Source organism: Diuraphis noxia, unplaced genomic scaffold, assembly GCF_037042655.1.
Source record: "Diuraphis noxia isolate RWA-SAM2 unplaced genomic scaffold, SU_Dnox_SAM2 contig0003, whole genome shotgun sequence".
Classification (NCBI taxonomy): domain Eukaryota; kingdom Metazoa; phylum Arthropoda; class Insecta; order Hemiptera; family Aphididae; genus Diuraphis; species Diuraphis noxia.
In genome coordinates this window covers 60,875,781-60,903,189 of record NW_028301713.1, presented here as the reverse complement: position 1 = coordinate 60,903,189, position 27,409 = coordinate 60,875,781, and the positions used below count along the sequence as shown (strand labels likewise).

At 29.0% G+C, this 27,409-nt stretch overlaps 1 protein-coding gene and 1 non-coding gene across 2 annotated transcripts in view; one reads left to right on the top strand and one right to left on the bottom strand.

Moving 5' to 3' along the window:
* Window positions 1–27,409, top strand: part of LOC107164872 (protein turtle homolog B-like) — a 349,438-nt gene that overhangs the window by 310,173 nt on the left and 11,856 nt on the right. Inside the window, exons 9-11 of the mRNA XM_015512862.2 lie at window positions 6,461–6,620; window positions 17,252–17,545; window positions 22,355–22,672. Of these exons, the coding sequence (XP_015368348.2) occupies window positions 6,461–6,620; window positions 17,252–17,545; window positions 22,355–22,672 (772 nt within the window). The remainder of the gene's footprint in view (window positions 1–6,460; window positions 6,621–17,251; window positions 17,546–22,354; window positions 22,673–27,409) is intronic.
* On the bottom strand, window positions 599–671 carry TRNAV-CAC (transfer RNA valine (anticodon CAC)). Its single transcript has one exon. It is a non-coding gene; the product is annotated as a tRNA-Val (tRNA).

Sequence of the window (27,409 nt, the reverse complement as noted above, 5' to 3'; positions counted from 1 at the left end):
TCTCGTAAAGATTACGGGAAAAAGTCAGAACCTATTTTCACCGTGAAACAATTTCTTTGACATCCCAATAGTGTGCGAATTTGTGGGGTGTTTTATCATTTTAGTGGGGAAAAAATATATTTTTCAGTCTTTATGTCTTTAATACACTTTCAAGTATAGTCATCATTCATATTATATTGTATTTTAAAATAATTGGTTACTAGCCATTCATTATTCATCAATATTATATATACCTAGGTGCATGTTGTAGGTACCTAACCTACTACTTAATAATACTGTCCACATTAAAAAGTATCTGTAATAAATCATTACAATTTTCACTGGACACAAAACTATGATTAACATGATATTGTATTAAAGTATCCATTTTGTATTAATTACCAATGTATAGATGGTAGGTACCTAATTTTAAAGTTAAACCATATAATATGGACAAAGTTCACATTATTCTTGCATTATAAATTCTGTGTAAAATTTAAAAAAAGAAGAATCATTTGAACTAGAAAATATTTATTACACGCATAACATCATAATAATATTAATAATAGCCATAAGAAAATAACCAACAACTAAAAAAAAATTATGCAAAAATAAAACATGTTTCCGCCCGGGATCGAACCGGGGACCTTGTGCGTGTGAAGCACACGTGATAACCACTACACTACGGAAACCAGATGTTTAAGATGAGAAATTGCACTGTATATAACACGTCCTATTACAGTAGTGTAATAATAATAACTTTTTTTAATAATAATAACTTGTTTTCAATCATTGTCCGATAATAATATTATAAAGATTGTTTATCAATAAATTTCGTACGTAGGCTTATCTACAAATTGTTTCATATTTTTGGTAGAATGATAGCCAGTAGATAACAGTATGACTATTGTTTAGTTTACGGATGAAATTACAATCGTGACAAACTGACAATATTGCTTAGGTATGAGATATTGTATCAAATTGAACGAAATAATAAAATAATAATTTTATAGATAGGCGGCCTCTCTTTCCAGATAGCGTGGACTACTCGGGAGGTTATTGCCGCCCAAGACCGCGATTCGAACCGACGCGTCGCAACCAACGTCTTAGTCTGCCCGGCCCCGGCCACTACACCCCCTCAAATATTTAAGTTCAAGTTTCAACTAACAAATGAAGAATATATTAATTTATTTTATTGTAATATTCCTTTGGAAATACAAATGGTAAATTATAGTTAACACTTCATAAATACGACTTAATGTTTATTGTTTACTATGGAATTATAGTTATAATTTCATTTTATGAAGACCATATTATATTATTTCTATCGTAATATCAATTTATAACGTATTAGTGTATGATTGTCCATTAAGTATTTAATAATCAACTATTTTATTGTGATAAGTAATATCGTAAGTATGATTTTTCTCTGCAAACTTACTACAACGTCAATAACAGATAATATTATTTAGATTTAGTTGAACTTCAATATTAATTGATTTGAAAAATCACATTCAGTCGTAATTAAATAATTAAATACAACTGAATAGTTAAATAATTAATTCTCAATTTATACGCCATAAATTGCCATAACTTAACAACAGTTTATAATACACAGAATATATGAAATAAATAAATAAACATATTTCATATATTCTGTGCATAATAGGCATGTAGCTTAAATACCTATACCTACTAGGTACTTAGTACCTACTTGTAATTTTTAAGAGAGATTAATAACATGATAATATTATAATGCAGTTATTATTCGGAACACTTATTTGTACTTATATATTTAGGTATACCTACCTATACTTCTTTGTCAAAAGACGATAATAGCAAGATAGACCTTCACGATAAATTACAATATTCAGATGAATAAACCCCTTTGGTGTAAGTATAAATAATGAATGCTACAAAAAATAATACACGACATCATGACCCGTATATAATAAATACTCATACATTTTATATATATTAATTTAATGGAGTCATAAATTTTTTTTAGAAATTATTAAACATGCAGTGCGTTGTATAAATTAACATTGTCTATATTGGTTATGAGTTATTGATTCGTTTACATTCTACCTTAATAATTAACTAGATATAAAAAAATAAATAAATCCGTTAAGCTTAAATCTATATATAAGTAGTTTTGGCCAAACGACATAGGTGGGTAATAAGTCTTACTTATTTGAAAAATAATGTTTTTTCTCCATAACGTGAATTCGTTGATACGATTTTCAGATTGAAAAATGTTATTTAAGATATTATAGCATAAAAGAATTTAAACTATCTTGAGTATAATCTTTTATCTTCACGTCCAGTGAATAAAAATAAAGAAAAAATGAAAAATGATACATCTCTGCAGGAATTTGAAAACATATTTATATAATCTATATTATAATAACCACGGAGTGAATATTGAATATTCTTTCAATATAAATAATATATTATTTTATCTAATCAATGATTAAACTTAGTTATCAATTATATTAAACCTTGGCAATATCTATAATGTATAAATACTGAATGCAGTGGCGATCAAACGTAGGGGTGATGGAAAAATGGACCCCCTCCTATACCTTTTTTTGAATTTTCAAGATCTAATTACTATAAATATTATATTTTTAATACTTATAAACAGTGCATGTTAAAAAATCAGCCTCTTCCCCCAAAACAAAATCATTTGACCACTAAGGTCACTATGCTGATTTTATTCAATCTTAAACAATTACATGAGAAAATTCACTAAGAGTTGAGACAATGAATACCTCTATTTCTAAGGATTTAATAATTAATTAATATTAAGTAGGTAGCATTAGAAATTTATGTGATTATGACTTTATCAGCTACACCTAGATTATATAGAACTATTTAAAAAAAAAACCTCGATTCAATTGTATTGTTAATTATTATAATATAATATTTTGCATTATTTTAATTGACTTACAATCATACGGTGTGATAATTATTCATGAAATATATATTTTTTAAATTATTCTATAATTTTAAAACATTTCATTTGTATTTAAAATAATAATAATATACGTGCCACAGTGAAATATTTCTTACCATATGTTTATAATTTCCAATTACAACATAAAACTATAATAACCATTAGAAGAAAAATTGAGGTTTTTGTGTTGATATACAAATTATTTGTCCAAAGTTGAAGTTCCAATGTCAATAATTAAAAACATTCCAATTTAATTTGGATTTTTTTTTAATCTTTCAAGACCAATTTATGAAAAATATATGTTTAATTATCGCTTCGACTAATAAAATTGAAAATAACCAGAGTTTTTTTACAAATAATTTACTAATGTTCGTAATTTAGACAAATTTTATTAAACATTTATTTTTCCAGACATTTTATCCATTTTTTTTTTTTAAGTTTAGAGAGCAATCATACTTTAATACATAGAATATATGGTATAAATATTATGCAAGAAAGTATCTAATTGAATGATAATTCATTTTTGATTTTGTCAAAAACTAGGTTTGTGTAAGGTCATTCATGCTTCTTCATAATTGTTTCCTTATTATTTTTAAAAGTACTCAGATTTTTTTAATTTTACCACTCAAATACTAAGTCTTTTCAGATATTATATTTCAAGTAGAAAATTTATGTTAAGAGACAAAAAACAATAAGTTAAAAAAAACAATAAAATTAGTATTTATTATTATTATTACTATTATTAAAAAATAGTTAGTCGTATATTGTTGTTAGTAAGCACTGCGTGAAGAAAATAATTTAACCTTTTTTTTTTATCTGATACAATGTATCATACAAAAATTGGTTAATATTTGTATTAGATTTAAAAAAATAAACAAAGATATATTATTGTATTATTCTAAGATATAGAAGCCAAAAAAATAAATTTGTGCTTGTATATGTACGATAGAAAATATATAATTTTTTTCCGCCAAGTGATAGGCTCTACTATCTAGTGATTCATGTAATATCACCAATTTGTATCTCACACAAGCGTTATATTGCAAAGTCTAATAATTCGCGGTATAGGTAAGTTATACAATACGCAAAACCAAACATTCCATACACGTTTTGTTATGCCAGACCCAGAGGGGATAACAGAACGTGAGTACTTGGGTGTTGAAGGGAGTAAAACGGCAGTGTGTTGTGTTCTATTAAATTTTACACCAATTTTTCCGCCGTTGTTGTTTTTGTTTTGCGCTTGTACTGACAAGTCATATTTTGTAAGATTATTATTGTTTCTTGAAGAAAATGAAGTGGATCGTGAAGAAAATTGTGTCATACCTATACACATAGAAGCGATGGTGGTGTTGAATGCAGAGTCATAAACTTTTCATGTGATTTTATATACAACGATTTCCGCAAATTCAATAACTTGTGCGTAGATTCTACCTATGTACGAATCATAATACATAATAGATATACAGCACGATTCACCAAACATGTTCCGTGTGTTTTCAAATCAATAATGCATTTATTCTAACTTTTTTTGATATTAGAACTACATTTTTCTACTGTAAATTTCTTAAGCAGATGAACTTTTTCATACATCTAAAATTCTAAACTTAAATTCAAACGAGTGACATTTAAGTTATTAAATTGTATTTAGCTATTACAGTCCTAATAGTATAATATAAATATGCAAAATACATATTGTGTTATATTTTGATTCGTACTTATTATATTAGGAATCTCTTTTATAGTTACACAATATTAATAAATCAATACCAACTACCATATTTTAATATTATCATAACCCCATACTGTATATCCGCATTAAATAGGTATCTATCATATCATAATAATAAACCAGTGTTTCAGAAGATGTGTTCTCATGATTGCGTTAAATTATGTATGTTATTAAAATCCAAACTGTTTTTATTTTGACCTTTAAAGTTATAAATGCAATAAAAAATTTAAAACACAATTATAATAAGTCATTGTGTTATATTTTAGGTTTCGAGTGTACTTGATTTAAAATGCATCATAGAACTGTGCATATTCATTTTTAAAATGTTCAAAGTTTCTATAAGAATAACTATTGAGAAGTTTTACAACAACGTATAAAGCCTTAGAAATTAGAATTTAAAATTTATAAAGTATGAGACAATTTGTAAATTATAGTGTTTTTGGTGAATTTTTCCAATTAAACTAGATAATTTTAATATTTTTAATAGTTATAAAAAAATTTATGAAGAAATTTTTACATATTTAAGGTTTAATCCTGTTTACTCTCTCAGAGTACTAATTATATACAAATCACTACCAGTAACTACCTTCAAAGTTCTAAATTAAAGCATTTTTACGACTTCCTCCAAAACGTGATGAGTCACTTATTACAGAAACACACTTATCATTGTAAAACCAATTGGTTCATTTTACTCAGAATCTAAAATTACTAGATACATATGCAACTTTATTTAGGAAAAAAAGTACAAACATGTGATTCAATATATTATTATATAAGTAATTTATGTAATTAGTATATTTTAATGTTCATTTGGTACATGGCCATTTGTTTCACATGGAACTAAAAGTACCTACTTTTTATTAAAAGTATTAAATGTTTATTGGAAGTGTTTAGTAACTTTTAGTATCAAGCTAATAATAATGTGTTGTGAGAAAAAAGTTTAGGAAACACTTTCATAGACTGTATTATGTATTTGATATTATGTTAAATTATGTATTTCAACAATTCCAAAGACCATAACTAAAATAAATTCCTTACTAAAAAGAATCAAAGATGAGTACATGTGTTATATATAAAGAGAGAGAGAGAGAGAGAAAAAAGAGGGATCTAACTTTGTGACTTTATAAAATTGTTTGCATTTTCAAACGGGCGGTTTTTATTCAATGATGATACTTCAAAGCATGTGTATATAGATAGATCGAGAAAGTGTAAAAGTGATAAATAAAAAAATAAACTCAAACTCTGTATCCCATTATAATATAATAGCAAACCCTCCGTTTAATCCCCCATACCATTTTATCCGTTCATTTTTTTTAGTAAAAATTTAAAAATTTACAATATTAAGGTGCTAATTCCATGTAAAAAAATATCTAGCCTCTAAATTTAGTGGTGTGTCTTCAAAACTGAATATTTTATTAATATAATTAGGTACTAATAAAATAATGGCCACATTCTTAATTTGCCAGATACATGGGTAAAAATCCTATATAATATAAAAAAAGCTTAAACACATAAATCATATGTTTAATTTGTGCACGATTGATATTATATGCAGATTATATTATATGTTTAAATTATATTACGACGTTTTAAAAGTTACAAAAATTTTCGTTGTTTATAACAATAGGACATAATATAACTATTATTAAAATTTAAAGTAATTATTTTATTTTATACTAGGTACACTAAAACATGGCATTATATATCATAATTATGTGATGTGGATGTTTATAGTCTTACTCGTTTATACAAAATATCAACATATTGTTAATGAATAATACATTTCTTTTTAGGGTCTTACGTTGAACCTGAACTCTTCAGCAAGAACCATGAAAAGCGATAACAACTTGGTTTTGCAAAGAGTGAGCAGAAATGTTGCTGGCAGATACGCTTGTCGAGCGACCAATTCAGAAGGAGAATCTTTCAGCAACGAACTCAGTCTAAGGATTAAATGTAATATATCTATCTATCTATAAAATACATATATTAATTTACATTTCTATACGAATTTACATTTCTAAACGCCTAAAATGTATGTACCTACACATATTTCTTGAATTTATTTACAACTCATATATTATTATCTAATGAATTACACAAGAATTTAAATTTATCTCACAAAAACCTAAAAATTATATGTGCTCATATATATAATTATATATAATATAGTGTTGCCACTGGTCACAGAAATGAATGATATTATTTTGATAAAATCTAAATATTAACACGAATCCGTGTTTTTTGCTAATATACTAAAAAAATCACTCAAAAATATTCGTCAAAATCATTTTTGAGTGATCAGAAGCATGACGTAGAAAATTGTTATTTGATCCAAGTTTGATAATACATATACCAATAAATAAGAAACAGGCGAATTGTCTATTTTGGTCAAATAAGTGTACAAAGCTAGGTAAACCAATGCCAATTGGCCAATGAATCGAGGTACACTAAAACCGAGGTACACATATAGGGCTATACTTATGGTTGTATTTTATATTTTATAATTTTTTTGTGGGCGAAGTCAAGTTAGCAGTTATATAACTATAAATCATAATACATTAGATTTTCAAAATTAAACATGTAATAATGTATGATATTAAAATCAATACGTAACCTGTAAACAGAGTGTTTAGATAAAAAATAAACTAATGTTTTTTTTATATTTTTAAAGTATCGTTTTGAAATGTACAACTTTTCTAAAACAGTTATGTAGTATGAAAATACTCAACAACTAATATTTTTGTAATTCTATCAAGAATTCGATTAATTTGAAAATTGAGAATGTTCTTTATCGATTCAAACGCAATTATTTCGTCATGTTTACTTTAATAAGATTACGGTTTTATTTAAAAATAATAATAAACAGGTCTTATCCTTTTATCATAAAGTTTAAAATATTTTTCTGACCTAATATTTTGCACGCCAATTCGAAAGATTGACAATATATTTATTTAATCGTATGATCAAATGTACAATAGTGTACCAATATTTAGCATGTGTATATAGCCCGCTACATCAAAATAATTTTGGAAAGGCATTTTATAACACATATTGTTTTAAAATTTTGAACACACTATATATCGTATCGAAATCCGAATGGAATCGACAATGACCGGTAAAATTGCGACAACAGAAAACGCACTGAATCTGAGCTTGTGACCTTCAAATTTAATAAACTTACTAACACACCACCAGAACTACATACGAACGTATCTTTATCACGCGGAAATGCTGCCAGCTAAAAACAAATTATTTTTTAACTCGTTCTACTTGAGTTATCGTTTCCCCCCGACAAAATAATATGCCTCCACACGCACGCGACATCACACGCGTGTCCATTATTTATATATATATACTCGTATGTACAGAATAATTAAAACAATCGCTCTGACGTTGACTACCTACTATAACTATTTGTGTGGGGTGGGTAATTTGGTATGGGTGTGTGTTGCACGAGCGCTTGCGTACAGATGTGTGGTAGGACGTGCCGAGGGGATTTTCACGACTTAACCCTTTCCCCTCCGATGTAGTTTCGTCGGTTCCGGTCATACCGACGTTCGGCGCGGCGAAGCTTCCCCCGTGACTGTCCCGGTCCCCGTCGTGTTTCCTTTATTGTTACAATAAATAAAAACATTTTTGAACAATAAAATAACCGAACTAAAAAAAAAAAAATTTATATATAATATATCCCCGTTTCCTTAACGGGTCACGGCGTGGCAGTGGTGGTGGCAGTGTGTACATTTTATTCAGCCACCGGATGTACCTAAAACCCATCCGTTTTGTTTTGAATACCGCAAATGCGCTACTCGCCGGGCAATATAATATATCTGTTATTGTTATACTAGTATTATTATTATTATTATTATTATTGTTATTATTATAGTATGCGCTTGTGGCCAAGTAAAAAATAGTCGCATAATCGATCGCGCTGTGGCTTTCCCGTACATATTATATAATACGATATATTATTTTTGTGCCGGACAACGGCCTTGACATTAATCACTAAAATGTTTTGCTTTATTCATGGGTGTCCGATGTTCGTTCTTGACGTATTAGAAACATTTTCAACGTACTACGATCACTGATAACAGCTAAACGAAGACGTAGGACCAGGTGCTGCTGGGTGACGATCGGTACCTACATGTATTGGTACTAGGAACAAATGGAACAATTTCTAGTGACTATATGGTTCGTATAACACTTGATGCTAGATTGGCCGATATTATTAGGTGCATTCTACAGAGCATCAAGATGGTAGGCGTGGGCGGAATCCGATGTGTGTTTCACTTGAACATTTTTGCCAGTGACCGAGGAACAGAAAAAAAAAACTGTCTTATAATTTTACAATAGTTGAGGTTTCCGGAAACTGATACATTATGAAGTGGGCTACTTCCAGATGAATGGTGTCTAGTATAAATGAAGTCTGGATGAAAAGAGAAGCAACGGTTGAATCTTATTTCACACGGATCGCCGATAAGACAAGTGTCAAATTAATGTTTTTACAGAATATAAGAACAATCTGAAACCTTACCTCTATATACTTATGTAGGATGTCGGAACTTGGTATCCTTTAGTTGTTTTGACTCCATCTATGATGGTATATAATATGACTTTATTGAATAGAAAAAAAGTATATACTGAATACATACTATACGTAATATATATTATATGTACTTAATCATACTACTATATTATTACTTAACTGTAAATAAGGTATACATACAGAAGAATAATTCAGTTTCATGACAATTTTATGACTTTAGTGTTAATTATTATTATATCGATATGACTACGATGAGATAATATTTGCAAACAATTATTATCCGAGTACCTACATAAATTTAATATAAATATTATATACTATACCTGATGTTATAATCGGGTATTGATTAATGTTAAATGTGTGGTCAATTTTATTGAGTTTATGAAAAAAATATTATTAATATTATAGCAAGTTATCGTCTAAACTATACTACCTCGCTTCAATGTGATCATATAACTTGAATATTCGCGTTTTTCGATTCGGCGCAACGAATAGGTTGTTAACCTTTAACCGGAAACCGAACGTCGTCCAGCATTTTGTCCAAACATAACAATCACAATACATATTATTTTATAATTCACACACACACAACGTGTACGTAATACGTATACGACATTTAACTGGGTTTTCCGGGGAATGCTGCAATATCCGGTGGTCGTCAGCTTACCACATAAAATACATAATAGGTACGCTGGCTGGTCAGGATTTTCCAATAACGCGTCCACTGCAATTCCGTGGACATATCTCTCGGCAATTAATGTGCCCGCGAAATAATGAATCGTTTTCGGAAGTGGTCCCATCCATCAATTAAGGACGGGCATTTCCGCGGTCGGTGCTGTGGTATTCACGTGCCAACATATACCCACGCACAAAACGAACCCACCGTCATCTACCTGCACGGCTGCACAGTAGTGTTCTTTTCGATTGCGCAGTCGTTGAACAACTGCACTTATTTAATCATAACATCGTGTCTCACAGCACCCTTACACATAGACGTGTGGGTTTTGTTATTCCACCATTCACGAGTGGTGACTATCGGCGTGTGTATGTAAACGAGTGTTCCGTTTACCATGTTGGAAGTCAAATGTATAAGAAAATAAAAAACTGAAAGAGAGACAACATTATGTAAATACGTTTTATCGTACTCGTGTGTGCGTGTAACACGGGGGAAAAGCCTATTGCTATATAGATAAACGGGTCGAATGTTTGGGATGAAAAACGTACAGACGTAATATAATATTATTACCATATTATGGAACAGTGGCGGCCACCGACTATATAATAATATCGTATACGAACGAAACGATTCCTCTCTCTCTCTCTCTCGTACTATATATCTTGTCATTGTATGAATATAACGTAGATATATACAATATATTCAGTGAGTGTGTGTGTGGGTATCTGCGTGTGTCTGTGTACGTTTGTGCGTTTGTGTGCAATTGCGACGATGTTCATCTGATTATAGTAAGATATTATTCCATTACTACGATTAAATCTCTTAAAGAAACGTGTTCGTTATAATATGACTGTGATAAACAAAATTCGTACAATTTAAGTGGTATTCTATGATATACGGTGATAAAATAACTATTATTTTTTTTTTTTTAATTTTAAGGCTTCAACAACTACATTATGTTTAATAGTGGAAGAAGTCAGTGAAGTATTATGTGTATAGGTATATAAATATTTTGAGTCAAGTCTTTATATACTATAGAGTGAGAGAGATGTGTACTGAACTCGTTTTTGAATAATGAAAATAAAAAATTCAAAAGAAAACCATGAATATTGTTATATGTATTATTGCATATCGTTTGTTAAAACTATAGTTTGAAATCGACTAACATATTCGAATAGACATGCAATTATTTTTTTAGAACATCCAACAATATCCAACTTCACCTAAGACTAATAAGTTCTATAATATTATAATATAATGTTAAATTATAATAATAAAAAATATAGTTATCAAACAAAAAATTAACTGAAACCGTTCTTTATAATAGATAGTGTTATCAAAACTCGTGGCATGACATTTACTATGCTAATAGAGTTTATTTATTTTTATTTTATTTTACAGAAAAAATTCAATTTAATGCACCACGCGACCGTTGCTTTTAGACTGGAATAAAAATAAATATGTGGCTTGGTGAGGCGCGGTCGTACGCTCAATCTGCGGAAACGCACTGAGCGTACGTACCGGCCGCAGTTGCTAGCTCCCGGATGGGTGACCACCCGGGATTTTTAGCAACATATCCTTGCCACACTTACACAAACACGTGTTACAACCCTACCCAATTAAAAACCTACAAACAAACATGCAAAAATAATCCCTACCGTACCTCCCCACACCCAATGGCCTATGTTGCCGCGGGTTCTCCTTACAAAAAAAAAAAATAAATAAATAAATATAGGTACTTGATTGTGTGTAGTGTATTGTGTTCGCGACTTGGGTATCTATTCCACTACAATAATAATTATAATGACTATAATACTAATAATTTACACTCGTCCGAAACCTTTTGTTTGAATCTCCGGGGGTTTGACGGTGTAACGACGTGATCGAAAGTTATGTACATTGACTATTGAGGATATTGAACATTGATACCATTACAAAAGTGAACACTCTGTATATTATGTGCTATAAAAGCAGTCACAACAAAAATGTGGGTAAGAGGGTAACGCTCGGCTATACGATACATTAGATTCCTAGGGAGTCATTACAATGAATGTGTTTAATTTAAATTCGTTGGTGTAAAATCGTTGTATACGAAAAATTATTCCGAGCTGAATAGGTAATTTTTTAAATATTATTGTCTTTTCTTTTATTATACTTGTACTATAGTAGGATTTATTCACTTTTGAAAAATTACATTTGAAAATGTCATTTCAATATGTAGTATAAATAGGTTAGGCTAGGTAAAAGTTTCAATGGTCATAAAACATTTTTTGTGGTTTTAGGCTCACAACTTTTTCTTTTTGATTTTCACTTGCCAAACCTTACGATAAATCATTACTACATTTTCAAGTATTTTTACATAGTAAACATTTTTTTATCGTCATTTAAAAAAAAAAAAAATTGAAATTTTCAAACTGTTCTACATAAATCAAAATATTTTGAAAATTTTGGGCTGTATAGAAAATGGTAATATTTATTGAAAATGTCATGTGTCAATGGTAATGTTTTTTTAGAATTACAAAAAAAAAAACAAAAATCGGTTTTGTGTCAAAATTTCTGCATTTTCCTCATTTTTTCTTTGTTTTCTTTTATTTTTCTCATCGCTTTCTAAATCTACTGAGAACTTAAAATACTGACCAACTAAATTCACTTCACCGCCGGAAAAGACACTAAAAATAAAAATCGAAGTATAATTTTGACCACGTATTATGTATTCACAAAAGAAACACGCATTTTAAAATCAATATACATTCATCGCTTTATTCAGTATTTAAAACGTATATCATATTTAATATCAATTTATGTTTCTATTTAACTAATATTACTTAGGCTTTAAAATCGGAATTGAACACCCTCTCGTGGAATCACACAAACACACAAATAACGCGCCTATAGAATATATATACACGTGCGCATCAATTTTTTACGCGATTCAATAATATATTATATTATAATATTACTCGTATAGGTATACGATATAATACATAAAACCGATTGGAGTACCGTTTTCCGACGTGTGATCGATTGTGCAAAAAGTGTAAATGATTTATTGCCATTACGAGTATTTTTGTTGTTAAAACACAAAATATAGCTAGCTTTTTTTTACCATAACGCGTATAATAACGACTCTATCCGAATAAAAATGGCGTAAATACTAGGTGGAATCGTTGTTTAAAAATCTAACAGTTACAACCAACATTGTCAGTCGATGTCACGATTCAACATTGATTTTACTTAAATTTTGGTGAAATTATTATCATATTATTATTATATTGCATCATTATGAAAATGTACATATATGGAAAATATACTAAGAATTTTAACTTGCCTTTTTCATAACAGTGGCATAAGTAAAATTTTAGAGGGCCCTACAATTTTTAAAACAAGCAAAAGATAACTATAATATTTAATGTTGAAATTTATTTCAAATACCATAATAATATTATATTCACATCTATTATTGTACTGTTAAATTTCTCATCTAATAAACAAAAAAAAAAAAAGAAGAAAAATAATAGGAATTGTTGATTAGGTTGGGTATACGTCATTGATTTTGGTCCTGTGGCGTTTGCCGAACTTGCCCACCAGGCACCAAGTATTTACGCCACTAGTTCATAATATCATCCAGAAAACAAAGCTTGTATTGTTTTAATATCCCAGATTTTACATTAGTGTATAGAAAATAATATCTCTGAAGGTATATTATTATTGCAGTATTTATCCGGAAACATTTTTTTTACTGTTTAAAAAATATTGGTAGAGCGTCTTACAGCAGTGTATTTTGACTTTTTTGTGCTCGAAGCGTTTTTACCATCTGGATTACATTTATAAAATGTATTTTTTATATTAATATAACATTCTAGTCTCGGTTTTTCTTATAACTACATTGTTCTAAGACACCATATTGTGTTTAAAGTACGAGTCAAAGTCAGTAACATTTTATTTTCGCATCGCGAAGAGTTTTCCGAAAATATAGTTTATACAAAAATAACGAACACCAGTCAGAGCCAGTCACTATATAAAATGTTTTTCACAAAGTTTCACAAGTATTTACGTTATTTCTATCATTATATATGTTTGTTTTTATACCTATATTTTTACTTTTTTTGTTTTTGCATTGTTATAATATTACGTTATAATAATATAGTATCACAATTTGTTTCACTTTTTAACGGAAATGTTTGTGATATTATCTAAAAACGTTATTGTTACTCTATTATAATATATAGCATGATTCACTGAGCATGCTCGTTCACATTGTATCATTCAATAACGAAATTAATCAAATTCTGTTTGTGGAATGCTTAAGTACACTAATAATAGTTTAAGACCATGTTTTCAATTATTTAAATTCTGTATTGCATACAATAATGAGTATCCATAATAACTGATAACCATACCCACACGATTATTTTTATGAAATAAAAACCAATCATCTTTATTGAAAATGTATAAGTAAATATTTTTTTTTTTTTGAAAATATTGGTGTATTTAAATCAATATTCAAATGAGTACTTTCTGAGTTATTATAATAATTTTATGATTTTATTGCATAAATATAAATATAAACTATATTAAGGATAATATAGCCCTTACAAATGGTTTCACATAAACATAAAATATGATGTATAATATTCGTATTTATTATACTCTGACCATTTTTACAAAATATTATAGAATTTTGATAGATTAATATTAATTACTTTAATTTGAAAATCATCAGTTCAGCCTCCTTGTCATAAAATCCTATTAGAAACTATGAGACCTATTATTTATTCATAGCGCACAAATTTAAATAACTCAAAAATTACTCGTCATGATTTCGTGTTATAAACATTCACATAACAACTTACTAGAAAAAATATGATTCTAATTTAAAAAAGTGTATATCGCCACAGGACGCTTCTTAAATGATAAAAATTTAAATATTTAAAACTATGTTTACACAATATGCATTTATTTCTGGAAATTCTAAACATCAGTACTTAAATAAATTCATTGTTCAATGAAAAAATGTGGATGAGTATGCTTCGTAAATCATTGTGTAAATTTATATATTTGTGTGTATGCATTGACACTGATATACGAAACGCAATAGCATCAAGTAATATGTGTCAAATAATAATAAATTGTAATTTGAGCTGTTACAAGATTGAAATAATATTGACTTGGCGTCATAAAACGTGAATGTGAATCTATACTCACCCGCAGATTGAGTGTATGCATAAAACAAATACACCCTAATTAAATTCCAATTCGTAGCTTTATACATATATATATATATATATAATACAATATACGTTTACGTTTATTTTATGCTAGCGCTGTACCTTCATCAACATATCCTCGTATTTTGTATTTCGCTGTTTGGAGAAATGTACATTAAATGTAAGTGCGTTCACAAAAATAAAAATAAAATAAAATCGCGGTTGACACAAAATCGAATAGTGTTGTAAATTACGGCATTCCAACATTTTCCAAACGACTGCAGTGATTTTGGTTTGACATTTTTGAACACAAACTATAGTACAACGTACGATGCAAATTGTATTGGAGAAATATTCAATATCTTACATAAAAACATCCAAACTCGAAATATTCAATGTCTAAAAAATCTAGAATCGAGTAATCAACATATAAAGAAAAATATCTAGATAAAAACAAATAAGAAGAGTATATTATTTTTAACTAAATAAATTGTAACATTTACATTATTTTAATAAACTATAAATATGTAGCTGTCCCATCCGTCCTTGCCCAGAAAAAAATTGTGACAATTCAAACTGATATTATAGCAATTAAATATTACCTTATAAATTCTAAAATATGTGTTTTAAAAGAACCAACTTAAATGACAACTAAAAAAAAAGTCATGGAGACAGTAAATCACAGAGTAAAGCGTAAGAGACAATTAGCGTTTCTAATTATATATCATAATAAAAAACTATTTTACTTTATTACACACCATACTAATTAGACTATAATTAATTTTATTTATATTTAATAGTGTAAATATCGTAAATATCAATTCAACTATGCAGAATTATTTTTTATAAATTTCTTAGAGTTTATGTTTTATATAAAAGAATTACTTTTAATTTATGGGCCCTAATATTATATATTATATATATCAAAACACTATTAAAATGCAGAAAAAACTCGAATATTTTAACTTCACTCTAAAATCTAATTTATTTCTTATATTTCGATTAATTGATGCACAAAACACATTGAACACAAATGCTATTGGCTTCCAAAATCTGATAGTCTTGATTATAAAGAGTAACTTTTTTTTGTTTTTGTCAGAAAATAACATGTCTATTAGTCATAAGCAGCTTTCCCATTTTTCAGGAGAAAATTTAAAAAATTAAAATTGCCATATTATATTCATATTACGTATATCTATATCAAATACCTAATCAATCTAAAAGAAAAGAAATAATGAAGATTAACTCGTGATTTTTGTAAACAAATTTAAAAAACCCTGGTTACTGACACCAAAAAAAAGAAGCAAAGTATCATGTCTAAGTCCTATAGTCCTCAAAGTGCTTGATTCATTTTACCTAAAAAATTATTCAGCCGCTATTTTTTGGCATTCCTGTAAATAAATATCGAATGTCTGAAATATCAAAATATCTTATTTTTATATGGCCTGAGGAATGTGGTTGTATGTTCAAAACCTCATAATTTTCGCTACCTATCCTGCAGGTATAGCATACACCATGTCGAAATTATCCCGTTTTTCCTTTTACAATTTTGATAATCATGTATTTATCGTATAATATTATTATCAGACCTTAACTTTGCGACTTCTGAGTGTGCAGATATTTACCCTATGTCATTTGGTCGTACAATATAGGTAGCCCGTCGTTTAAACGTGGATATTAAAAAATGCATAGTATTCACAGATTCTATATTATAACTAAATAAGTAACTTCGGACTTTAATTGAAGACGAATTCCGCCATTTTCTTGGTTGGCAAATAGCATGCTATGTCATAAAATGTATTCATGGTAAATATTAATTGATGTTGTATTGTATTTTATTTTTTCTAGACTCATTGTTTGTAATAAAAAAAAAAAACTTATATAGATAATTTTATCATTATTATAATATTTCACCTTTAAAAAATTATATAGTTTCATTTATTCCTTGTACATTTTGTGTATGCCAACCAAAGTTTTTCTAACCGACAAAATGGCGTCAGTCCCCGTGCGATCTTCCCTGATAACAATGTAAATAATATAAGGGTACCTTATCTATAGTTAAAAAGAAAGAAATAAGTCTGTGATAGTATTAGGTACATAATATTTATAACATATTTCTTACGAATCGCAATGTATATTTTTGATCGTATTTTTGCAGATGCACCGGGCTGCAAGACCGACCGGGTGATGGTGATTGGTGCGTCCCGGGGCGAAAGCATGGACGTTCCATGCGAGGTGGACGCTGACCCACCAGCCAAGGGTTTCCGATGGAAGTTTAACAACTCGGGTGAGACGATCGACATCGGACCAGAACGTTACATATCCAACGGCACGGCCAGTGTACTCAGGTACACACCTGTCGCCGACCTAGACTACGGTACACTATCGTGTTGGGCAACAAATGGGGTCGGTCAACAGTCCGTGCCCTGCCTATTTCAAATGGTGGCCGCCGGTAAGCACTAATATTATATTTTATATGTCTTGAAATATTGTATTTATATTATTGTATTTGACTTTGTCTACTATAAGGATAGGCAATAGCCAAAAGGTTTATGATATTGTGATCGGACCTCAAGAGATGTATTAAAGTTTATTATAATTACAAAAATTCTAGTAACTTATACTAATCTATCAATATTGATAATGGTCAAAGTTTAATAAATACTTGACCCGAAAATTCATCTGTTTTATATTTTTGTAATACCACATTTATAAATGCTATTAACCTTGGTATAAATGTTTTAATAAATATAATTTATGAAAATATATACAGTGGAACTTCTAAATGCCCGTAATTTTGTCCAATATTTAGAGGTGTCCGCTACTCAGAGGGGAGAGGGTAAATTCTCAAAAATAACTCGGATAAATTAATAATTACATATTTACAATATTTATTATTTATATAATATATTTTTTTTTTTTTTTTTTAAAGTAGCGTCTATTGAAAATTTACAATCTATACAATTTTTGTACAATGAGTAAATTGGATGGAGGGATGACAATGATGGGGCAGTGGAGAGAAACTCACAGTTAAGCTACCTTTTAATGAGTCTTAAATCTAGTTAGATAAATAAAATAGAATTTTAGATAAGGTCTCTGGGCCACTTTCTGTTTAGTCGGCGGGTAGGGTTGCCGGGAAGGTGTTTTGAGCGAAGATTGGATATTAAATTGTTTGGGTGGCCTTGCATTTTGCAGTGAAGTCTTGAGTAGAATGACGTTGCTATTTGGTTGATGGATTGGACTTTAAGATCTTGATGTAAAGCAGTATTAGTGACATACCAAGGTGATTTTGTGACCATGCGAAGACATATTGATTGGAAAGCTTGGATTGTCCGGAGGTTTGCTGGTTTAGCAGTGCCCCAGAGGGCGATACCGTATATGACCATATTGGTTGAAGGAGGCTTTTGTATAAAAGTAAACGGTAGGACAGGTTCATGTTTGATTTGAGGAGAGGTCTGATGGCGTGTAGGCGGGAGTTGAGCTGTTTCCTTTTGTTTTTGAGGAAATATAATATTTATAATCTATAATATTTCTATATTTATATTATTTTAATGCGAATATTAATAATTGTACATAATATTATTATTTAAAACTATAGCTGAACCCGTGCACTTCGTAGCCCGTTAAAAATTCTAATTCTTATATATGTCTCAAACTAAGTGTTAAATTCGTTTCCTGTGATTTTTCTAGCAGTATACTTTTAATAATATTTAATAATAGATAGATAACGGTTAAAATATACTAAGTATAATAGTCTTACGACGATATTCAATTTAGTTTATCAATATGTAATTTTTTTATCGAGAACAGTCTGGCATTTCAAATATTCGATTGAATGATATTTGAACCTATCACATTTAATTTAGCCTATATTCTTCCCATAATTATTATGTCTAATATATCTCTGTACCAATAATTTGATCGCAATCGGTTCAACCGTTTAGGAATGCATAAAGGACAAACAGACAGAAATCCATTTTTATATATATTTCTGAAGCTTGTATTGCTGTTCTCTTCATATTTTGATCTATGGGGGAATAGGGATTTATTTTTATATATAGTGGTTATATGAAAAAATCAGTTACTTTGGCTTGTTTAGACCTTGATGCATAGCAATTTCATGTATCAAGGCATTTTATAATTCAACTCCATTGGAGACAATACGTTCGTATGTAATGGAATCACAACACAATTAAATACGAGTAGGATACTTCACAGAAAATAAACTAGAAAAATGTCTTCATCGACGCGATAATGGACAGATAAGATAAACTCAAAACTATAATATAGATGATAGATAGATATTTATTAAGGCATTCGGCGATTATTCTATATTTACGATAAAAATTGTTAAAATCAAAACGAAATTGCATATAAGTGTCCGTTATTTAGATTGTCTGGTATTTAAAGGTATTCCTGTATAAAAACATTGAAAATGTCTCCGTTCCCGAAAAAATTTCCGCTACTTAAAAGTGTTTGTCATTTAGAGGTGTCTGTTAAGAGAGGTTTCACTGGTATAAATATATAATTTATTTATATAATAATAGCCTGCGAGACATCGAATTGATTGCTATTTAAAATATATATATATATATATATATATATACAGGGTGATTCTTTTAAGTGGGTACACTAATTATCTCGAAAAGTAATCACTTTTTCAAAAATATTTTTTTTACATGGTTTCAAGTTGTTAAAAAAACCAACGTTTTTATTAAAAAATTATATTTTTAAATGTTTTTATCCTTATCGTTTTTTAAGTGTTTTACTTTTTTGAATGACAATATAGAGTTTTAATTTCATATTTCAAAGCAGAATATTTTTCTAAGTATTTTGATTCATAAAAAACGAATTTAGGGCTAATAATTTTTGATTTATTAGTATTTAAAGTTTAGATTGGCAGAGGGGAATGGTACGGGGTTACCCCTCAAAATGTTTGTCCACTACTCCACTTGTCTAAACTTAAAATACATATAACTCATAAACTACTCGTCCTAAATTCGATTTTTATGAATCAATTAGAAAAATATTCTGCTTTGGAATATGAAATTAAAACTTTATGTTGTCATTCAAAAAAGTAAAAAACTTAAAAGGGTAAAAAATATAATTTTTTAATAAAAATGTTGGATTTTTAACAACTTTAAGCCATGTAAAAAAATATTTTGAAAAAAGTAAATACTTTTCAAGATAATTAGTGTACCCACTTAAAAGAATCACTCTCTATAATACAGACAGCACCATATACACCAACATCGCTGTTTTGAACGGAACACGTTAGAGTAACAGAGTTATCTTTAATTACAATATTATTTTCTCTTAACTTTTTTTGAGTTTCGTTTGGAGGAAAGTATTTTTACTCAGATTTGAATTAATTTTTATACCTACCTGCCCACTTTTTATTACATATTATTATAGAAATATGCTATAGCGTTACGTTTACGGAAGGCATAATATGCGTGAAGTCACGCAACTACCGCGTTTAGAACATTTAGGCAAAAATATAATCCAAATGTAATAGGTATAGGTACATCTAGACAAAAAAAAAAAAATTTCTATAGATTATAGTAATACAGTAGTGATATATAGTTGTTGAATACTGTACAGAAAAATATTCAGCAGTTTGTTTTTGTTTTTATTTACGTCAGTAAAATCGTTCGAGTTTTCTTAATGAAAAATAAATGGGAAAAAGTAAAATATTAATAACAAAAGTTTGTAATGTACGGCAAGGAACACGAATCGATTAAAAACACCGACAAAATAATTTAACTCGTTTTTCTCTACCCAATATATTTAAAAAAAAACATTTTGTTTCCGTTATAATTACTAAGCTTTTGTCGAAAAAAATGGTTTTCACCTACAACCATGTGCATCGTGTTTTTATTATTGTTTTATTTTGTTCGAATCGATATTATACAAGTGATGCCTTGTGTTATTATTACTAAAATGATATCATCAGCAATATCATGTAGCACGCGATGTGGGCGTGTGATTATTATATACCGTGACAAAACCTCAATGGTTACAAAATATAATATTGAGTAATAGTGTATATATCAAGGCCTGCGGTCTACCCTAATTGTTTCGATAAAACACGACATCTACTCAAATATTTTAAGTAAAATACATGATTGTCTATAGCCTTTATGTGAATATATACTTTTAATAATAAAAATGTATAATACTGTAAATGGTATTGACATGTTATATAGTATTACAGATGGTACTTTTAATAATACATAACAACTATATAATTTTTTTAAATTGTGAACACAATAAACTCACTCTTAAATAAGTATAGCACATTTACCTATTACAATATGTTTAGATATAAATCCGTATTAGTCTGTACTTATATGATTTATATTTATTTTTTTTTTTTTTTTATTGGCGGGAAAACAACATGATAATAATTTATAAATAGCTGTATATCTATATAGGTACAACAAGATTGGGTCCAACTCCCCTTCCAATAATATGAAATTAATTAAAATTATAAAGAAGTGATTAAAATGTGTTTTTCAATACTTCGATGCAACAAACGATTGGCTTTGGATGAGTATATGCTCAAGACTGTTTCTCAAACTTTACTGTCCTTAATATAGAATGACATGTTAACAATTTATTACATTATGATTATGACGATGTCTTAAAAATAAATTGTTTGTAATAAAATAAAAATATAATTTCTTGTTAAATAGATATTGATTAAATTCTACAGTATATAAGTGTATATAGATATAATGTAATATAATTCATTAGGTACATTTAATTATTTATTTTAATTAAGTCCTAAAAGCGTGTCCGAAGAAAATCATGGATGGCACCATGGAAATATTAATACAAACAATAAAATATTATACTTATTAAAAATCACTCACGTAAACTTTAAATATATGAACGGTGTAAGTGCAGGGACATTATCAGATATAGATCCCCTACCCACAAAAAAAAAAATCTAAAAAAAATAAATAAATTTAATATTGGTCGCAAATATTATGAGTTTTATATCTGCAGGCAGTTCATTAATCACGATTAAAGATATGGTTATATCTTTATATATTTATATCTAAGTAAAATGTAAACTGATGTTCACCCCACAACATTTGTTTTTATTTGGACGAAGTGAACAGTTTCAGATATTATGAGACTGCATAAACATGTGTTGTTTTAATAAGCATTGGCATATCTAGTATTAATTATGTGTAAATATTAAGTAAAAATTGACCTATATTAATATTGTGCAATTTATACATCTTTGCAGGTAAACCACAATCGGTACACAACTGCACTGTCCGGAACAATACCGACGGTGCGGTGGACGTGCAGTGCGAACCGGGCTACGATGGTGGCCTGCAGCAGCTATTCGTGCTCGAAGTGTACGTCGAGAACCTGGACAGCCAGGCAGATGGTGAGGTGCTGTACCGGAACTTAACGGACCGGACGTCACCACGCTTTTCGCTGGGCAAGGTCGCGCTGGGCGTGCTGTACACTGCACGCATGTACGCAGCGAACTCCAAGGGCAAGTCCACTGCCGTCACTCTGCCCAGATTTTCATTTCCCAGCTCCGAAAACCAAATGGGTGAGTACCACCATCCTGCTTGTCATAATATTGAGTCCTGGAATCTTTTTGTATTTGGTTGTAGATACGTTGTAATTCTCAACGAGTTGTCAAAAAAGTAATTTTTCTATTTTTAATATACATAATATTGACAGCGTATTAAAGAATCTTAGTGCACTAATACTTAAACATGTTTAAACAGGCGCTAATCTTGCTAGTTATTGTCAAAAATTAAAAATATATGTTATTCCTAAACATACGTGTTCAGTGACCTCAAATAAAATCCTCATGGGACGTAGGTATTGACTAATACCTAATCTAACCAGTGTTGGACAAACAATAAGCTTGGTAGGGAGTGGAGCTTATGTAGCTTAGGCTTCTAAAATTATTATGAATTCCTTCCTTAAATTCTAAGTTTGACTTATATTATTATTGTTTTATAGTTTGTCACATATAGAGGGGATTTTTATTCATCATTTGTAAAATTTCTCAAACACTTAAAATATGATCATCTTATATGATACAACGTATTACAGATTTACCATACAGTAAAGATAGTGTACATTTTCAAAAACATATTTGAATAATATTATGATCAATGATGTTTTATTCAAATTTATAATTGACTTACGAGAGTTAGTCCTGCAGTCGAGTGTATAATAATAAAAACTGTATAAAATTTATTTTAATACCCAATACATATTTTCTACCCATATTAAAAACTTTGGTGTGTTATAGATAATTAAATTTTTATCGATATTAATTTTAAAAATACTAGATAGAAAAACGTAAAAAATAGGATCAATCATTAATCATCATATCTCCAATAGAACTTAAGCACTATGATACTAAAATTAAAAATTAACACTTCAATTCATCACTAATATAACGTATCTAAATATTATTAAAAGAAATGATTCCCATCTTTTAATCATATAATATTTTTATATTTTATAATTTATGAAATATAACATGTTATTAAATTAATAATTTTGAAGTTTAAATTTTCACAAATAAACAGTTGTAAGTTTGGGGTGAGTTACCCAACACGAGTAGCGTACTAAAAAATAACTTTTTCTTCTTTATATCCCGTACACATATAAGTAAACACGTCGTATGGCACAATATAAAATATTAGAGGATATTTTATAATATTGAATTAGATATAAAGCACAATGCGCCGTTTAAAGAAATTATATTATCTATACACAATAATAAATTAGATGATAAAATAATATTATCATTTATTTTGATTGAATTATTTTTTTGTTTATAATTATTGCTATTTGTCTGCAAAAAAAGGACCTGCTATACTAGGAACTGCTGATAGATTGTAAATGTTTTCAATGTGTAATACAAAATATTGTACAATAAACAAACATATAAATTAATATTTATTTTAATGTGAAAATATATCACTTTAGATAGTTTGATTATAATTTATTGATCTTTCTTATAGATTTACGGTTATTGTACTGCAGGTAAAATGGAAATTGAATGTTTTTTAGATTGGAACACTCGATATCGAAAATTCTCGAAAGTGCATTTTTCTATCTCTTAATGCTATCACTGCTTTCCTAAAGCTGTGTTAATATTTGAATGACAGTTGACTAGACAAAGTGACACTTAAATCCGCAGCCAGATCTATTCTTGAAAATAGTATGCCAACAGTAATTTAATGAAAAACAATTGATTTTCATCAACTATTACGTGAAAAAGACATTTTCAAACACTTTGATACATTAAACTCTAAAATACTTTTGTAAAATAACTTTAAAAAAAAAGAGAAAATGTCAATGTACAAAATAATATGTAGGTATATACAGACAATAAATATTCATGGTATAGGCATGAGTAATATATAAAGGAAATTGCTTTAAATCGTCGGTGAATAATTTCGAAGAAAATATTATGTATACATGTTCTATATTATAAAATAACTTTTATATTATTATGTTTATTCAACGACCTTAAGTAAAATTATAAGTTTTAACGATTTACATACGATTTTAGTTATATTATATTTTGTAAATCTTATTTGTAGTAAAAATATTGTGTGATAAATTGATAGACCATAATATACTTTTGATATTAAGTTATTTCACGTGTTTGGCTGACGTAGTATTGTAGTCTACGAGTTCAAGAACCATACGTACCTAGTATTTTCTGTAAATGTCCACCTCCACCGCCTTGGGAAGTCAATTTTAGACCAAAATCGATACCGAATTGTTGGAAAAAAACTACCTCGCCTGACCGAAACCCTCAGCCAGTGTTGTGGCTTTTGTTGTTTAATTTTCACATTTAACAACACAATTAATCTAATTTTTATGGCATAACATACGTTGTTGTCGTCACACTGACATAACGCAAGCGCGAAAATGCCTTAACACATTATATTTTTGGTGCCACTAGGTAAGGTAAGGTAAAAGGTTTTTTCCTTACGATTTTTATTCGTTTAAATAGTATCAACAGTAAAAATAAACAACCGAATTCCTAATGTTTAAAATGCAATGACTATATTTCATTCTAGCACGTCGAATGTAGGTTTATAATATATTGTGGATATTTTTTATAAGTATACATTTATTTAATACTATGTATATATTTCATTACTTGTAACACTATCCTAAATCTATTAATGTATATCGCTAATTTGTTAACCTAGTTATTTACTTCGTCATATCATGTTAAAATCGTTTTTATAAATAGCTAAATTTTTTTTTTTACACATGTCATAGTAAATGACAAATCATTATACAAGATGATCTTTGTCGATTTATTGAAATTACGTGGTAACATTTACTAAATATATAATAATCACTACACCTGTCTCGGAATATTCGCAAGTATATTAAAATAATTAAAGTCAATATGAACGTGCAATCCGTTTACCTGCAAGAACAATGAGAGCGATGTGTTTAAGTTATGTATAAAATGATTAACGAATGTAGGACGAATTTCGTCCAAACAGTTTCTCGTAAACGCATTAATTTTCTTGACTAAGATAAAACGGCCATGAAGAAACCTTCGTTATATAAATAATAATCGTCTAATGTATAATGTTTTTGGAAGATTTTAATATGAAAAAAAACCCAAAAATATTATTTCCAAAAAGCCATTGATGGCTCCGTGTTGTAAACTGCTTTATTGCACACTGCATTGACGGGTGTGCGTACTCGTTAAATAATTCAGGTCCGCTGCAGAGGTCAACGTAATGGAAAAAAAAAAATCCGTTGGCTTAACTTGAATAACATTTGATCGTACCTGTATATACACACTATATATATATATATATATATATATATATATAGAGAGAGAGAGAGAGTGTCTAACGAAATGACTCTGAAAGGTGTTGTGGTAACCGCAGCCCTATCAGGGTGTGTGTGTGCGTGGATGCGTCTCCGAGAAAAGGATTAATTGAAACTTTCAAGATGCTGTACAGGCACAAAGGAATCATATTACAAGTCAGAGTAGTAGTATGATATTTTCGTCGACTCCATATTTACCTCATTGGTCTTTTCAATGGGAGGTGTGGCGTGTGTACTATGTATAGAGGATAGGTAGTCGGCTGTGGTGGTATAACGTGGAAAAGACGCTATATTATTATTATTATTATTATGTGGGTAAGTGATCTCAGAAAGAGGGGAAACAAAATGAATAACTGAAAAGAAGTCTACGATAGGGGCTTATATAATACATAAATATATATATATATATATATATATAAAGTACAGTAATCTTTCAACGCCAGGACTTTTGAAAACCAATGTGTTCATTAAAATTTAAAAAAAATACGATGTCGGTCCAAATAGCTTTCCACCATTTTTAATCTGAATCATTCATGTAGCGAATATTGAATTTTATAATATTATTGTCATTATTAATATTATTTGATATGCTTATTTTATTTGTGATGAGACTTTTTTTTGAGACTTATGTGAGGCGAGTCATACATAAAGTAAAATTAAAATGTATACATATGTCTTTTAGTTTTCAAATCCTATGTATATATATATATATATAGACTCGTTACGACGCATGGTTCAAACCAGTTATAATATAGGGTGTCTCAAAAAGAACGCCGGATTTAAATCTGCTATACATTAAATTTATTTTTCTTAAAAAAAACATTACAAATATATCATTCTCTTCAGAATAAATTGAGGTTTAACAGTGAAAAACAACATAGGGCATATAACCCCCCCTACTAGCCCTACAGGCGATTATTCTTTCCATAAAATTTACCATCACTCGATCACACATTGCCCCATCAAGTTCATTGAGGACACGACTAATTTCTTGCTTAAGTTCCAAGACGTTTCGGACTTTGTTCTGGTAAACTCGTGACTTAGTGTATCCCCATAAGAAAAAATCACACGGCGTCAAGTCGCGAGATCGAGGTGTGTAGCTTTGGTCTGGTAGTGAGTTTTCACTATTAAAATACGCTGTGCTTTACTGTACCTTTCCATTGCGATACAACATAAACAATGACTAAGAGTCTAAGAACCACAAAACCCCTTTTCAACACAAAACCTCAATGATAACAGATAACAAAACTATCAAAACCAGCGCAGCCAACAAAAAAAACAAAAATGGCGGCCTTTTCAAATCCGGCGTTCTTTTTGAGACACCCTATACATTATATAAGCTACCTTTACGTTATTCGAATTTTTGACGACGACGACGTTTAAATGCCATTCTATAGTAGTTGAAAATTCAATTTTACCGCATTGTACTACACTAGGAAAGACTATTGTT